Raw genomic sequence first — 18007 nt, 5'->3', positions numbered from 1 at the left:
ACACTGGATTAGACAAAGCCCTACTGAACGCTCAGTTGGGAACAATCCTGCACCCTTAGTAGGGAACAACCCCCTGGTGCGGAACTGGAAGAGCTGACCTAATTGCTCTTTTCCCTCTGTAACATCCAGGAACTATGTGTTAGCTTGGTGATGTTGACCAATGCAGGACAGAAGGCTAAGTTAGAAGCAAGAATAGGATGCGGAATGAATGGAAGCTTAGGAGTCTTGTCCACCTGATCTCGTATAAACGTATTTTTCTGGGTGGGGGGGGGGAAGCTGCAAAGGAATAAAAATGTGGCAGAATGCACTGCCGCTAATACTTACGTGAAATTAATTCTGCACATTTTGATCAGGGGGTAGAGCCCAAAGTCAAAAACTGGGATGAAGATCAGAATCAGGAGTGGGTTCAAGACCTGCAGCACCAATGAATGGGAGAGATTAGACAATACGAAGTGATTTCCTGTAATTAAACCCATAAAGCAGAAATAATTCCATTATAGGAATGACACAAACAAACACTCAAAACCTCCCTTAAAAATATAATCGTACTTTGCCCTTCAATAACTTCTTCCATTTAAGGTTCACAGACATGAATATATTCATCCTTACAACACGCTTAGGAGGTGAATAAGTATTACGAACCCAGTATTACTGATTGGGAAACTGAGGCACTACATTTTTAAAGTGCACAAAGAAATGCCTTAATAACAGAGATGGGAGAATTTCAACAGGTTCAGAGCTCTGATTAGGGAATCAACCCAACAACTCTGATGTTTAATCAACAATGATGCACAAATCTTGGGTCTTCATTATAGGGTTAAAAATCTCATGAGAACAGACTTTTTTTGTGAGATTTCCAACACAGACTGTTTCCAGTCTGCTCCGAAGTCTCATGGGAGCAGCTTTTCTCCTGGGACATCCGTGTGCATGCTGCCAATAAGCAGTGGAAATACAGGGAAATGAATAATGGCTGGGGGAACAAACATCAAGGAACGTTCAGCTTGAATTCTGAGTGAAGACTGCAGGGAAGAGATGACTTTGAATTTCTCTGAAGCAGTTCAGCTACCCCTAGAGAGCACACAAGTGCTGTAATCAACACTGATTACACTGCACAGTCCTGGAGCCTTAAAATTCCACCTTCCCTGCCTGTGTTGCTGAGCACAGCCCAGGGATCAGGAGAAAGGAGAGGTGGCTGGTGCCTCTTCTATGCAGGGGCTGGTTCCACCATCAGTGGATGTTGGAGCAGCTTAGAGGCCCACCCTCATTTGTACCCTGGCTGCAAAGACCCTGAGGAACCATTATGATGACAGAGAATAGTCAGGGAAGAGAACTGCCATGGCTGCACTCTCCCCCAAGCCCCCAACCCCAGCTCACATTGACATGCCCTTGACACATTTCCTGCATTGGAAATTCCTGGGGTGGTGGTGGGATGAAGCTGGCTGTGCCATCTCTGCACCGGCGAGCAAATCCCTCTGAGCTCACCCATATTATGTCAGCATAACAGGGCTGCAGCATAATCATTTGGTCTTGCCTCAGAGCAGAACGCTGGACTAGGTGGCCTCTTGCGATCCCTTCAAGCCCTATGTTCCTATGATTCTAGGAATTCCCTCTGAAGTCCCTTGTTTTCCAGGAACTCACCATTAGTCAAAAGAATTCACCTAGTACGGTAGGAAATCCCCTACAGCACTAGGGGGAGTTTTAAGGCCAGAGGACTCAGTTTCACCAAATACATAGCAAAATTAAGGCATTGGTCCTGCACCATTAAAGTCAGTAGGAATTTTGCCATTGTCTTTAATGAGAGCAGGACTGATCTGTGAGTATAATGAGTGAAATATCAGTAAGAAAGACAGCATATTTACAAGGATTGTGCACTTTGCCCTATGGGTTCTTTTACCTGCATTTGGTCTGGCTGAAAGACTAATCCTCCCTGAAATATACAGACATTCAAACTGATTAGTAAACACAACATAATACCATGTCTATTGATAGCAACTAAGCAAACAGCCCACAATACAGACCTCGGTAGCTGAACTGTCTTCTCAGGTGCTTTACCTTTGCTTGAGTGGTGGATGCTGTGTTCTCCCTGACATTTTTCTTCTAAGGATGTGGTGTTTGAACTGAGTCCTTTGCAGAAAGGACATAAAGCCTGGGATAGAGGACAATTGGGGGAGATCTGATCCCTAGAAATGTTTTGATAACACTAGAAGCTACTGCCCCAGATTTGAACAGCCTAAACTTGGTAGGGAAGGAAGAATCGGTATTTTGGAATCCAGATTGGGATCCAAATGTTGAGCTTCCCCCCTACATCCATAATGGGATGAGCCAAAACTCTGCAACATAATGCTCCCAAACTCTGGGCAGCTTCAAAATATGATTGTGGGGTTGTTTTACTTAAGCCCATTTCTGGACAATGCCTGCCAGGTGATCTTCAGTGGGATTCTGCCTGTTCCTAGAGAAGGGCAACAAAGGTGTGACAAGATTATGACTAGCAACAGATGGCTCAGGCAGTAGTGCTATAAGGAGGGCTTTGGGATGTACGGCCACTGAGAGGCATTCATGGACAGAGGACCGTTCTCTCGGGATGGACTTCATCTGAGTAGGGAAGGAAATAGACTTCTAGAATGGAGGCTGGCACAACTGATTAAGAGAGCTTTAAACTAGGAATTTGGGGGAGATGTTTGGGAGATGTCTAGGTAATCTCCAAGCTGGATTTTAGCATTGAGAGGGAAGAAAACAAAGTAAGAAAAGATACAACCGTGGGTGGGAGAATGGACATAAGGAGGAAGGGCAGTGTGGATACCAGTCTAATAGGTCATACTGGCGGTAGAATGTCCGTGCCTAATCGGGTACAGAATGTGAGCGAGGCCAAACAGCAAAAATTAAGATGTTTATACACCAATGCAAGGAGCCTAGGTAACAAAATGGAGGAACTAGAGTTACTGGTGCAGAAAGTGAAACCAGATATTACAGGGATAACAGAAACATGGTGGAATAGTCGTCATGACTGGAGTACAGGTATTGAAGGGTATGTGCTGTTTAGGAAAGACAGAAATAAAGGTAAAGGTGGTGGCGTAGCATTGTATATCAAAGATGAGGTAGACTGTAAAGAAATAAGAAGTGATGGAATGGTTAAGACAGAGTCCGTCTTGGCAAAAATCACATTGGGGAAGAAAACTACGAGAGCCTCCCCTGTGATAGTACTCAGGGTGTGCTATAGACTGCCGGGATCTAATTTCGATATGGATAGAGCCTTCTTTAATGTTTTTAATGAAGTAAATACTAATGGAAATTGCATGATCATGGGAGACTTTAACTTCCCAGATATACACCGGAGGACGAGTGCTAGTAATAATAATAGGGCTCAGATTTTCCTAGATGCGATAGCTGATGGATTCCTTCATCAAGTAGTTGCCGAATTGACTAGAGGGGATGCCATTTTAGATTTGGTTTTGGTGAGTAGTGAGGGCCTCATAGAAGAAATGGTTGTAGGGGACAACCTTGGTTCAAGTGATCATGAGCTAATTCAGTTCAAACTGAACGGAAGGACAAAAAAATAAATCTGTGACTAGGGTTTTTCATTTCAAAAGGGCTGACTTTCAAAAATTAAGGAAATTAGTTAGAGAAGTGGATTGGACTGAAGAACTTGTGGATCTAAAGGCAGAGGAGGCCTGGGATTACTTTAAGTCAAAGCTGCAGAAGCTATCGGAAGCCTGCATCCCAAGAAAGGGGAAAAAATTCATAGGCAGGAGTTGTAGAGCAAGCTGGATGAGCAAGCATCTCAGAGAGGTGATTAAGAAAAAGAAAAAGCATACAGGGAGTGGAAGATGGGAGGGATCAGCAAGGAAAGCTACCTTATTGAGATCAGAACATGTGGAGATAAAGTGAGACAGGCTAAAAGTCAAGTAGAGTTGGACCTTGAAAAGGGAATTCAAACCAATAGTAAAAGGTTCTATAGCTATATAAATAAGAAAGAAAGAAAGAAAGAAAGAAAGAAAGAAAGAAAGAAAGAAAGAAAGAAAGAAAGAAAGAAAGAAAGAAAGAAAGAAAGAAAGAAAGAAAGAAAGAAAGAAGTGGGACCGCTGAACACTGAGGATGGAGTGGAGGTTAAGGATAATCTAGGCATGGCCCAATATCTAAACAAATACTTTGCCTCAGTCTTTAATAAAGCTAATGAGGATCTTAGGGATAATGGTAGCATGACAAATGAGAATGAGGATATGGAGATAGATATTACCATATCTGAGGTAGAAGCAAAACTCAAACAGCTTAATGGGACTAAATCGGGGAGCCCCAGATAATCTTCATCCAAGAATATTAAAGTAATTGGCACATGAAATCGCAAGCCCATTAGTAAGAATTTTTAATGAATCTGTAAACTCAGGGGTTGTACCATCTGACTGGAGAATTGCTAACATAGTTCCTATTTTTAAGAAAGGAAAAAAAAGTGATCCGGGTAACTACAGGCCTGTTAGTTTGACATCTGTAGTATGCAAGGTCTTGGAAAAAATTTTGAAGAAGAAAGTAGTTAAGGACATTGAAGTCAATGGTAAATGGGACAAAATACAACATGGTTTTACAAAAGGTAGATCATGCCAAACCAACCTGATCTCCTTCTTTGAGAAAGGAACAGATTTTTTAGACAAAGGAAATGCAGTGGATCTAATTTACCTAGATTTCGGTAAGGCTTTTGATACGGTGCCACATGGGGAATTATTAGTTAAATTGGAAAAGATGGGGATCAATATGAAAATTGAAAGGTGGATAAGGAATTGGTTAAAAGGGAAACTACAGCAGGTCATACTGAAAGGTGAACTGTCAGACCGGAGGGAGGTTATTAGTGGAGTTCCTCAGGGATCGGTTTTGGGACCAATCTTATTTAATCTTTTTATTACTGACCTCCGCACAAAAAGTGGGAGTGTGCTAATAAAGTTTGCGGATGATACAAAGCTGGGAGGTATTGCCAATTTAGAGAAGAACCGGGATATCATACAGGAGGATCTGGATGACCTTGTAAACTGGAGTAATAGTAATAGGATGAAATTTAATAGTGAGAAGCGTAAGGTCATGCATTTAGGGATTAATAACAAGAATTCTAGTTATAAGCTGGGGATGCATCAATTGGAAGTAACGGAGAAGGAGAAGGACCTTGGAGTATTGGTTGACCACAGGATGACTATGAGCCGCCAATGTGATATGGCCATGAAAAAAGCTAATGCGGTCTTGGGATGCATCAGGTGAGTTATTTCCAGTAGAGATAAGGAGGTTTGAGAACCGTTATACAAGGCACTGGTGAGACCTCATGTGGAATAGTGTGTGCAGTTCTGGTCTCCCATGTTTAAGAAGAATGAATTCAAACTTGAATAGGTACAGAGAAGGGCTACTAGGATGATCCGAGGAATGGAAAACCTGTCTTATGAAAGGAGACTCAAGGAGCTTGGCTTGTTTAGCCTAACCAAAAGAAGGTTGAGGGGAGATATGATTGTTCTCTATAAATATATCAGAGGGATAAATACCAGAGAGGGAGAGGAATTATTTAAGCTCAGTACCAATGTGGACACAAGAACAAATGGATATAAACTGGCCATCTAGAAGTTTAGACTTGAAATTAGATGAAGGTTTCTAACCATCAGAGGAGTGAAGTTGTGGAATAGCCTTCCAAGGGAAGCAGTGGGGGCAAAAGACCTATCTGGCTTCAAGATTAAACTCGATAAGTTTATAGAGGAGATGGTATGATGGGATAACATGATTTTGGCAATTAATTGATCTCTAACTATTCATGGTAAATAGACTCAATGGCCTGTGATGAGATGTTAGATGGGGTGGGATCTGAGTTACTACAGAGAATTCTTTCCTGGGTATCTGGCTGGTGAATCTTGCCCACATGCTCAGGGTTTCAGCTGATTGCCATATTTGCGGTCAGGAAGGAATTTTCCTCCAGGGAAGATTGGCAGAGGCCCTGGGGGTTTTTCGCCTTCCTCTGTAGCATGGGGCATGGGTCACTTGCTGGAGGATTCTCTGCACCTTGAAGTCTTTAAACCATGATTTGAGGACTTCAGTAGCTCAGACATAGGTGAGAGGTTTCTTGCAGGAGTGGGTGGGTGAGATTCTGTGGCCTGCATTGTGCAGGAATTCAGACTAGATGATCATACTGGTCCCTTCTGACCTTAATATCTATGAGTCTATGAGAACTCAGCATGGTGCTCTGTCCCCCTCTCCTGGTGGTAGAACCCTAGATCCAAAAGCATGGGCCTCTAACTCTGTTAGCCGAGGCTGTATCAGGCTCAACCACCTGGCTATGAGGCCAGATTAAGAGACGAAACCCCCCTAGGGAGAACAAAAGTAAAATCTCCATGAAAGAACACAGTGTGCGTTTGTCTCCTCTCTGAGAGTCTGCACTGTGCTGAGTGCAAAATGGCTGCCTGTCTCTGCAGACTGCAGAATCCTGGAGAGTTAAAATTGTAGCGCACCAACAGTTTCAAAGCTAAATATGCCGTGGCAGGGAAATACCCACCTCTCCTCCCATCAGGTTGTGTACTGTGTGCTAATCTGGCATTAGTAAATAAGAGTCTACATATTTCAGCTCACACAGGAATAGATCTGACTTTCCTTTCTCCTGTTAATGCTCACTCCTTACTGAAGGAGAACGCTTGACTGAGAAAGCAAGGGTGATTTTACAAAGAGAGGTTTCAGAATAACAGCCGTGTTAGTCTCTATTCGCAAAAAGAAAAGGAGGACGTGTGGCACCTTAGAGACTAACCATTTTATTTGAGCATAAGCTTTCGTGAGCTACAGCTCACTTCATCGGAAGTGTAGCTCACGAAAGCTTATGCTCAAATAAATTGGTTAGTCTCTAAGGTGCCACAAGTACTCCTTTTCTTTTTACAAAGAGAAATGCCAGGATGCCTTAAAGAGACAGGTTCCCCTTGATGTGCACAGAGGAAGTGGGACAAGTTGATATATGAGCCAAAAATCCAAAGGAACTGTTGGGACAAAAAGCCCAGAACAGTTTTGTTTTCCGCCAGAGAGTGTTTAGTAAATGAGTTCTGTTGATTCTTAGATGTTTCATTAATGTATCACTAAACACATGCTCCCAGAAACACAGACTACAGTGTTTCTAGCTATCAGTCACAAGGGCTGTGTGAACTTTCATTGACTTTCCTTTCAGGGAGGGAGGTATAAAACACAGAGTTGCAATCTTTTCATTCCTCGCTTGGATTAATTACCCTAACAAGTGACAAATGCCATGGGCTCAATCTTCAAATGTGAGTGATATAACAGGGCTCACACTTTGGAGATTAAATCCGAATTTACACAAAGAAAGTGGCCATTTACATGCCTAAATACTGATCTGAGTGTCCACATTTAAGATCTGGATGGCCTATTAAGACACACATGCAGTGCTTAATTTGTCTCAGGGCTTGCTGGGGTTGAGTCCCGGCACCTCTTGATTTAGCAGTTCATAGCTCCGGCCCATCTAAGATTGCTGCATCAGTTATGAAAGTAAAAAAATTGTTTGAGCTTGGACACCTAATTGCTTGATCCCCGGCACCTCTTTCATTACAAATTAAGCACTGCATACACATCTGTAAATGAGGCCTTGTGTGAAAAAATCCTTACCCAGCCAGTTTACACACATTCATACTTGACTGCATGCTGTTCTATTTGCAGTTTACATCTTCAAAGGATTTTATGGATATTATCTAATTGATTCTCACAACATCCCCATATTTTACACCTGCGGGAGAGAAGTTAAGTGACTTGCTCAAGGTCACAGAAGTAGAACTCAGGTAGTCCTAGCTCACAGGGCTGGGCCTAGTTTCCTAGACCTCACTTCTTTCCATAATGTTTCATGATCATTATGAATTCTGGTATGTACATCTACAACATTTTTTTCTAATCCATAAACTCTTACAAGGTTGTAAAGCAGCAGGTTTAACTATTGTGAACAATTAATTTCAAAAAGCCAGGGTTACTACTAGTTTTATAATCCCTAATAATCTTAAGTACTTACAAAGTCTGCATTCATTCTGCTAGCTTGCAGAGTCCATCTAGATCCCTAAAGACAAAACAGACCATTGTAAATACCCTGGTGTGCTCAGAGGGATGGGAGAATAAGGGAACAGAGGAGAAGTAAGTGCTGGAAGGGCTTTCTTCTCTTCCTCTTCCTTCACTCATTCTCCCAGTATCTCTTCTGCTTGTTTCTCCCACCTCTGCTTCCCTTTTCTCTCAGCCCTCTTTTTCTACTATTTATAGGCATGGCACCTTCTTTTCAACCACCTCTGGCTCCCACCCCATCCTAGAAACCAAGGAGGAGACTGAAGGCCAGATGACCATGAATGGCAGGTGCTGCCTCATCAAGGCAAGCAGATATCTAGTGTTGAGATGAGACCTCTGATGCCCTCAATGCACTGTGATGTCCATGAAGTTACCCCAGATTGACATTGACATAACCAAGATCAGAACCTGGCTCAATAACCATGTCTGTAATTTGTTATACTTTACCTGTTGATCAAAGAGGGCCCAGAACATTGGCAGTGGGATAAACAGGAAGAGAACTCGTGTCACCATTTTAATCTCATTGATCAGTTGCTTCTATTAAGAGAAACAAGCGGAAAGATAAAATGGGGGGTGGAACAGCTAACAACAATTTCAGTCCCCATGTGTGAGGGTCCCTAATTAACTCCAAGGAATGGTGTGTCAAATATTTATCATACTTATACATGCTACTCCCACTATTTGCATTACAGAGAGCCTAGAGACTCCAGTCAGAATCAAAGTCCCATTGTACTTACACAGAGGTAGACATGGTCCAGGTCCTAAGGAGTTTAGAGTTTAGGAAGGCAAGTAATAAAGAGAGGCTGGGGGGAGAGACAATCAAATATATACTGTATTTATATACATAGGCCCTATGAGATACTCATGTACTGGAGATGCTGTGTAGTGCTCAGTGCAGCATGGCTTTTTAGTGTTGCATTTGTTTTACATCTTGAAGTTCACTAATATTAATTAATTTCAGTGTAAGGGGAAATTTCAGTGTTAATTTCAGTGTACGGGGAAATTCATCTGCACTGGTGATTGCTCAAAGGCTCAGACACACAGCTTGACACAAGGTGTCCCTTTAAGGTTACCCTATTACAGCCCAAGAACCCAAGGCACCACACAGCCCATGCCAGATCACAGAACCAGACACTCAGTCACTTACATGTAAGTCATCACTTACTGAGTATTTTTCTGATGCCCAATCTAACCAGTGTTCCCTCTTCGGAATCGGTTTGTAGAAATTTTTCAGCCGGTTTCTAATAGCAAACTAGAGGGAAGAACAAATGAATAACAGGGGTAACTTAAGTGTATTTCAACCAGTTAGACCATCTCCCTTATCCCATCTTTCATCCCCCCAATCCACGTAGAATTCCCAGATCAAAACTCCCCTCATCATTCTCAAACCTCCATAGTATGGTCTACGCAGCCACAGAAACGATGCAACCTTGGAGTCCTTGTGGCACCTTAGAGATTAACAAATGTATTTAGGGTGTTGATCACGTAGTTCTGCAGTTTCTTTGAGAGTGTGTGGCACAATCTCTCACCATAGTCTGTGTGGTATGTTGATTGGAATGGATATTTTACCTTCAGTAAAAAACCTTAGTCTCTAAGGTGCCACAAGGACTCCTCGTTGTTTTTGCTTATACAGACTAACACGGCTACCCCTCGGAAACCTATGCAATCTTGTTTTCTTTGTTCTGTGCCTCTATGTCCCTAGGAGTCTTCTGACTGCAGGGGCAGCTGCCTTTTTGCCAGGCAAAGTCGATGCTGCATGTTATACAGGAGACACACACAATGTGCTCTCTCTCCCATGGAGACTTTTCTTGCTTTGCAGTTTTTCTAAATCAAACTGATATGGTTGTCCTTTGCATGTGGAAACATAACACATGAAGTCACTCTATTTTGCTGACCTCAAAATATCTACCTGCATCTTCCTGCACCCCCTCCCCTCAAATGCTCACTCCATCACCAGATCTGCCATTCCCCTCAGTATTACACATTTGGGTATTATCCCTCTTCATGCCCTGCTCCTATCCATTGGCTCTCCCACCAAACGAACCTCTGAATCCCTTCCTCTTTTTAATTATCCCTGTATTTTTCCCCCTGATCTCTTTACTTTGGGACCAGTACTGGGAGTCTCTGGCATCTCCTGAGGGATGCTCACAACTGAAGTCAGTGGGAATTGAGGGGTTGCAGGATAGGCTCTTTGTGAGTGATTCTCTCAGGGAAGCCTCTTTTGATGCTGCTCTGATTAATTGGGTCAGCTACATTCTATTCTTATCTCTCAAAGGCAAAGGTGACACCAGTCACCAAAAACATTTCCTACTTGTTTTAAAACCAGTCACAGGAAAAACCTTCTTATTTGAAATTCACTAAACATCACTTCATTTAGTTTTCTTTTCTAAAAAGCACAGTTTGAATTGACCATTGGCCGGAAGGAATAAATGCCTCATTATTTACAGCAACTTCACAGCCAGAGGCTATGTCTACACTACAGACCTTAGAGTGGCACAGATGTACCAGTGCAGCTGTGCTGCTGTAAGGTCTCCTGCATAGCCGCTCTGTGTCGATGGGAGAGAGATCTCCTGTCCGAATAACTAAACCACCCCCCAGTGAGCGGCGCAAGAGTGTCTCCCACTGACAGCACTGTCCACACCGGTGCTTCTGTGGGTGTAACTTATGTCAGGCAGGGGTGTGTTTTTTTCACACCCCTGACCAACAAAAGTTTTACCGACAAAAGTGTTAGTGTAGACACAGCCAGAATTTTCATTCCTCTGTTTTTCTGTAGGCTTGTTTGTAGATTAATGCTGTTCCTTTCTCGAGCAGTAGCTGATTTCAGGGCCTTGCAGCTTGGTTTCCCATCGGAGGACAAGTCGGTATTTTCTACGTGTGATTTGTTTATTTACACTGTATACAGCAGTCCTTGACAAACCAATGGCCTGTTCCCAGGAATCAACTCTGGCTCAAGGATTGACTCCAGTTAGAGAGATTAAGGCAGACGGAAAATGCTTGCTGTTTGTAATGTTACGAATTATACCTGATAGGACACGCACACAACTGCTGCGAATTATACCTGATAGGACACGCACACAACTGCTGCGAATTATACCTGATAGGACACACACAAAACTGCTGCGAATTATACCTGATAGGACATGCACAGTTCGAATCTAGGCTGAGGCACATGAACAAAGTCCACAACTGCAGAGTTCCCAAAAAACACTAAGTTTATTACGCTCGAGCGTGGTGCCCCCTGCTAGCCAGGAGGGGACCCCGAATACAAAGGTTTGTAAGATTATACAAAGATTATATACCTCTTAGCAAAGCATGTTGCCCTCGTGCATCGGAAACCTTAGCCAATAAACAAACCCTTTTCTTATCTACCACCTATCCCTGCTTGGTGCATCAGTAACTTTTATTACCAGGATGGGAGGCCTCACATCAAAGGCCAGGAGATAGGGAGTCAGGGACAGACAAAGAACAGATACCGGGAATCAAGGCAGGCTGGAGACAAGGGGGAGGATTTTCACAGGAATGCAGTATCTAAGGAACACTCCTCCTGGTGCATGATGTGCTTGCTTTTAGGCAATGGTGGGCCCCAAACCAAAATGGAGTCACATGTGCTAACTTTTCCTTAACAGTAACAGCTCCCGCAGATAGAAACTATATGGCAAAACTAACAATACGGCATTTCTTCAAAGACTGTACACTGCTTGCATTCCAGGAAAAAGAACTAGTAAAACGGTGTGTTATCGTGCACTGGTGACTGCTACCATAACAAAACCAAGCTGAGCTCGGTGGGGGAGTATGTGTACTACTGCTCTCTGCTGAACTAATCAGCTTTAGAAAAAAGTTACAGAACATCGAAAAGAAAAATGAACCTGTGATTCGACAACTCTGTGACTTTTCAGAGTTTCCTCTCAGAGAGCGTAAGGGTCAGATTCTACCATCCTTACTTTGCAAGTCACCCCACTGACCTCAGGGGAATGTCTTGTCGAGTAAGGCATCATTCAGCATGAGGAAGGGTGTCAAAAATCTATCCCCAAATGAGTTCCCCTTCCTCACATCTCATCACTGGCACCACCGAGAGCAGAACCCAGGAGTTCCTGGCTCCCAGATATCTCCAGATTACATTATTATAGTAAAAAGGTACAACACTTACCCCAATGAAAATGTGCTTTTACAATGCTACAACCTGTGAACTGGGCATAAAAATGATGGGACAGAAACAAGCTCACCTCAATGCACTGGCAAACTTCGAGTAAGACGTTCCCTCGTGGTGGAGTTTTTTTGTACATTCCACTTCCAGAAATAAACACAACTGTAAAACATTAGAATCCAAATCGGGAATTCTTCCCAGTGCCACATGGCTGTGAGCCTCCTCCTGCGCAGAGAACTCCCAGTGACTTCAATGGGAGTTGCACTCACAGCAGGATTGGACCCAGGGTATATATAGCATAAAACAAACACATAAGCATCCATGCACCTCCCCTCACCCAGACTGTGAATATAACGTGTCATTTCGATGTATTCAGTGTCACACACCGTATATAGGGAGATTTTCAAGGGCTCACAGGGCAGTTTGGCACCCAATCCCCCTTGGAGATCAATGGGGCACCAAACTCCTATGAAAAGAACGCCTTTGAAAAGAACCCCCACTTTACATGGTCTGAGGCAAAATTATAAACAGCCATGAACTAGGCAGGCCATTCATCCAGTTTTAAACTGGACAGTCCTCTCTTTGGTTGGTTTGTTGCCCGTCCAGTAAGGAGATAAAACTGGATGCAGTTTTGTCCAGTATCAAATGGGTGGACACCACTATGAAGAACACACTGCTCCGCGACCACCAGTGTGTGCATGAGAGGTCACACTGTCAGGAGTGGAGAAGCCTGCTCTTCAAAATGGCACCCACGTGGTGCATACACAGCCCATGCCACTCCTGGAAGTTCCGGAATGTCTGGTATTCTGGGAATGGAGGAGTGGCCACTCTACCCTAAACCTGGGGGTTGCAATCTGAAATTCGATCCAGATCTAAATATTGCATTTGGCCCTTATCTGCAAAACAGGCTGGGCCAAAAAAAAAAACACCCCAGTTATGAACACCTAGAACTCTGGCGAGTGGAATCCAGATGTAAAACTGCATCCAAATTTTGCATCTCAAGTCCATTTCTAGCATGATCAGTCAATCCAAGTTGTTTTTTCATCGATTCCAAGGCCGAAAGAGAACACTGTGATCATCTAGTCTTGCCTCCTAGATAACACAGGCCATTGAACATCCCCCAAATAATTCCAAGAGCATATCTTTTCAAAAAAATCCAATCTGGATTTAAAAATTGTCGGTGATGCAGAATCCACCGCAACCTCTGGTAAAATTGTTCAGTGGTGCCCACTGGAGTTCACAGAGATCAGCTATGAGTATGATGGGATGGACAATTTGAAAGACCTTTCCCTGCCAAATCATTCTTCCCAAGCACCAGATATATGCACAGCAGAGCAGGCTTCCTAAAGTGTTTGTCTGAGATGGGGATATTCAGGATGAAGTATCTCAAATACCAAGATTACCTTAATTACATGCATTGGCAAAATGCTGACAATTTTAATGGTGAGCTGGATCTCCCTTTTACAGATGTGTAAAATGAAGCACAGAAATGGCTAAAAGCCTAAAAGACTTGTGCAGAGTCACAGATTCTGAAACACATGGAGTCTTGATTTCTAATCCCCTGCTCTAGCCACTAAACAACACATGTAATGCAGCTTGTCAGGGGGTTAAGCTAGATGACCCTTGTGGTCCCTTCTCACCCTATGGTTCTATGATTTCCAGCTTTCCCTTGTAAGGAGTGTATATTCAGTGTCCTAACATGTTGCGGCAGGACCCTGGACCCCATTTATTTTGACATTTTGTCAGCATGCTGTGAATGCTGTAGTAGAACCACAGCAGAAAATAGATTTATAGTCAATTTGTGCCATGATACTGTACAATTTTTGCAAGTCAGTTTTCCCCAGGTACTGATACCCTGCTAGAAATACTTGGCATATACTTGTGTAGGAAACATCCAGTACTGTCTTAACCTGATAGGAACAAACCATGTGGGAAAATGGGAGGCTTCTCAGAGTGAGTGACCATGCACTCTTTGAAATCAATTGCTGTAACATTCATCGTTGGCTTATTATCCTTTTCTAGTGTCCTGTTCTGTTCTCTTTGCTGGAGGCTGTCCAGAAAGATGCCACGTCCATTATCTCTGGAAGAGCGAATTTCCAGGTCACTGATGTTATGGCTAAGCCAATATTTTTTGAAAACTGCATGACCCCTTGGACTGTTAATTAAACTAACAATCTGAAAGAGAACTCACACAATGCAGCGATGAAAATTCTTGAGTGCAGCATAATAAGGGGGATGAATGGGACTTGTTCTCAATAGTAGTTAACAATTTTAATAGTGAAACAAACAAGTCGGTGTTTCTGTTGGTCACTGAGGAATGGCAACAGAAACGCAGCCAGTATTTGCTATTTTATAAGGCCTATAAGAGGAATATGTGGACGATACGATAGTGGGGCGAAAGTGTGAGATTTGGGAAGCTGTGTAATTACAGCTAGTGCCTGAGACTGAGGAATAGGAATGTACAGTATTATTACTGTAACATAATAGGCTAGAACAGTAATTGCGTGGGCAATTACAGCCAACCAAAGCAAAACAGCTCAGAATTACGGCAGTTTATCTAGTCTCGGTTAAATCCCCTGTGGGTATAAAGTTGAGATGCCCTGAGCTGCAAACTGTGTGAGTTTGAGGTAGAAGCACTGTGATAAGCTTCCATCCCACACACTGGGGAGCCTACTGTGACAGATATGGTAATTTCCTGAAATATGTTTGGACTATCTTACTGTACGAGTGTACGTATCATTGTGGGCCAGGGACTGTATGTCGTTCCCTGTGGGAGGGTGACTGCAGCCCTTCCAGGAACTAAGAACAGTGTGTGTGGTGGGGGGTTGGCAAATTCACTCAGGTTGTAACATCCCCAAAGACCTACCACCCTGGAGAGGCTCGCATCTACTGGTTCAGACTGGATTCTCCAGAGTCTAGACAAAGAAAGGATCTTTGGATAAACAGCCTGAGTTTAAACTAACTCAGAGCTTTGTTTCTGATCCAGCAGACAGACAAGACCTTCTGTCCAAGGGGGCCCCCAATCTTTCTTGGGAAGGGTTGGAAGAACTTTGGCCTACAGAGACCCCATAAGACTGATGGGGTGACCTCTGGTAAGCATCTAGGAACTTTTTTTAGATCTATGTTTTCGCTGAAAAGCTTTCACCTCAAGAATAAATGTGTTTGCTTAGAAAGAGCTAAGTGCTAATTTATAACAGCTGGCAATTCCACTGTTCATAGACTTCAGAAAGAAAGAAAAGTATAGACACCACCTAAATAGTATAGACTGTTTAGGCAGCCTGGCTTGCTGGAGATATCTCAGTGTAGGCAGGGAACTGTGCAACCTGGAAAAACCCCAGTCAGGACGGAGAGAGACACAGGTCTCCACCCAAGACTGGTGACAGCTGAGGAGTCAGCAGCCTAGAGTGAGTGCCCTTGGTGGACCACGAGGGGGAAATCCAGATGCAATTGCCCTGAACTGAGAGACCTAGGACTGCAAATTGTGCAGGCCCCAGAGACCAAACTTGCTCAAGGACAATGTTGCAAAACACCGCACTGGGACATTTGCTTTGCAGCCTCTCGAAGCAGAATCATGTGAGGCCATCATATTTTCAGACACACCTCACAGCATCAGCAGCCAACTGTCACAACATGGCACATGCTGCAGAAAGGCCATGATGTGACAGCCGCTGATATATTTCAGGATGTTTTCCACTGTTGTTCTGAACTGCTGTCTTATAGGACATAGCCAGGCCCCTCCTGTGAAAGTGACAACAGGTGGCAAGGCAACCCCTTGCATAGGGGGATCAGAGGAACAGAAGGAGATGTGGATTGTCCTGCCAGTGGGGTTCTGTGCGGGGGCTTCGACACTTCATTTGTTCTCTGTGGAGGGGGTGGGGGGGAGAGAAGGTGTACTGGGCAGTGAGAGTGGACAGCAACACTCTAAGCATCCTGAATGCAACATTCTAAGCATTGTGATTGTTTCCACTTACCCAGGGCTATAACCATGAGTGCTGCTGGGACACCGAAAGCCAAGGCATAGCAATCTCCTCCAAAGCATTTCACATCCCCTAAAAGATAACGTCATAAAAGCATCTCATTTCACCATGTTTAAATTCAACCATGCTCCCCACCCTGATGCCTCCACTGCGACCTCTGCTGAAGCAGTCGCCTCTCTCAGCTCTCCACCTGTGCCACAGGTTTTGACATTGGGCACCGAACCCACTTCAAACAAGTGCCCTGGGGCTCCACTGATGGTGGCAGTTTGGAAGCAGGGCTGGAACCGCAACCTCTTCCAACTACAGCAATGGTGAAAGGGGCCAGTCCTCACCATGGTATGGTGATGAGCAGTAACAGATGCTGCATGGGGCAGAGAGTGCTACCACTTAAAGGAGTGAGTAGCAGCAGGCTAAGGGGAAGCAGGGGAGGGCCCCTTGAGTGGGTAAAAAAAGTTCTACGTACAAGAAACTGATCATTTTTAAAAAGAAAAGGAGGACTTGTGGCACCTTAGAGGCTAACATATTTATCTGAGCGTAAGCTTTCATGAGCTACAGCTCACTTCATGGGATGAATGCAGTGGGAAATACAGTGAGGAGGTTTTATATACACAGAGAACATGAAACAATGGGTGTTACACACTGTAACAGGTTTCAGAGTAACAGCCGTGTTAGTCTGTATTCGCAAAAAGAAAAGGAGTACTTGTGGCACCTTAGAGACTAACCAATTTATTAGAGCATAAGCTTTCGTGAGCTACAGCTCACTTCATCAGATGCATATCGTGGAAACTGCAGCAGACTTTATATATACACAGAGAATATGAAACAATACCTCCTCCCACCCCACTTTCCTGCTGGTAATAGCTTATCTAAAGTGATCATCAGGTGGGCCATTTCCAGCACAAATCCAGGTTTTCTCACCCTCCACCCCCCCACACAAATTCACTCTCCGTGACCAGCAGGAGAGTGAATTTGTGTGGGGGGGTGGAGGGTGAGAAAACCTGGATTTGTGCTGGAAATGGCCCACCTGATGATCACTTTAGATAAGCTATTACCAGCAGGACAGTGGGGTGGGAGGAGGTATTGTTTCATATTCTCTGTGTATATATAAAGTCTGCTGCAGTTTCCACGATATGCATCTGATGAAGTGAGCTGTAGCTCACAAAAGCTTATGCTCTAATAAATTGGTTAGTCTCTAAGGTGCCACAAGTACTCCTTTTCTTTTTATACACTGTAACAAGAGTGATCAGGAGAGGTGAGCTATTACCAGCAGGAGAGTGGGGTGGGGGTTGGGGAGGACCTTTTGTAGTGATAATCAAGGTGGGCCATTTCCAGCAGTTTACAAGAACAATAGGAAGGGAAATAAACAAGGGTGAAGTGAGCTGTAGCTCACGAAAGCTCATGCTCAAATAAATTGGTTAGTCTCTAAGGTGCCACAAGTACTCCTTTTCTTTAAGGGGAAATAGTTTTACTTTGTGTAATGACACATCCATTCCCAGTCTTTATTCAAGCCTTAGTTAATTGTATCCAGTTTGCAAATTAATTCCAATTCAGCAGTCTCTCCGTATTTTAATGGGCCTGGGTAATCAGTACAGTGGTTCTCCACCATTTGAAGGCATCTTATCTCACTTCCATCACTGTAATCAGGAGCAGCTAGTGTGAAGCCATTGGTACACCAGGCTAAGTGAGACCACAGAATCAGACCCTAAGATTTCAGCTGTATGAACCAACGCCCTCTGTATCCTATTGACTTGTGTCCCCCCTGGCCCCAAGGGAAATAGCCTGCTCCAAACCCCAGTCCTGTGATAACTCATAATGAAAGTAGCATTGTGAG

At 43.7% G+C, this 18007-nt stretch overlaps 1 protein-coding gene across 5 annotated transcripts in view; it reads right to left on the bottom strand.

The window, feature by feature from the left end:
- SLC15A2 (solute carrier family 15 member 2) overlaps nt 1–18007 on the bottom strand; it is a 71404-nt gene that overhangs the window by 22428 nt on the left and 30969 nt on the right. For all 5 annotated transcript variants that reach the window (XM_073305083.1, XM_073305085.1, XM_073305086.1 and 2 more), the window contains 7 exons: nt 16171–16248; nt 12279–12361; nt 9221–9307; nt 8503–8592; nt 8012–8056; nt 1895–1927; nt 325–413 (listed from right to left, as the gene is read on the bottom strand). In XM_073305083.1, coding sequence (XP_073161184.1) covers nt 325–413; nt 1895–1927; nt 8012–8056; nt 8503–8592; nt 9221–9307; nt 12279–12361; nt 16171–16248 — 505 coding nt within the window. The remainder of the gene's footprint in view (nt 1–324; nt 414–1894; nt 1928–8011; nt 8057–8502; nt 8593–9220; nt 9308–12278; nt 12362–16170; nt 16249–18007) is intronic.

The sequence above is a fragment of the Lepidochelys kempii genome, chromosome 11 (genome assembly GCF_965140265.1).
Source record: "Lepidochelys kempii isolate rLepKem1 chromosome 11, rLepKem1.hap2, whole genome shotgun sequence".
In the NCBI taxonomy this organism is placed as follows: Eukaryota; Metazoa; Chordata; order Testudines; family Cheloniidae; genus Lepidochelys; species Lepidochelys kempii.
The sequence above is the reverse complement of the archived record's forward strand: the minus strand, read 5'-3'. Positions and strand labels throughout refer to the sequence as shown.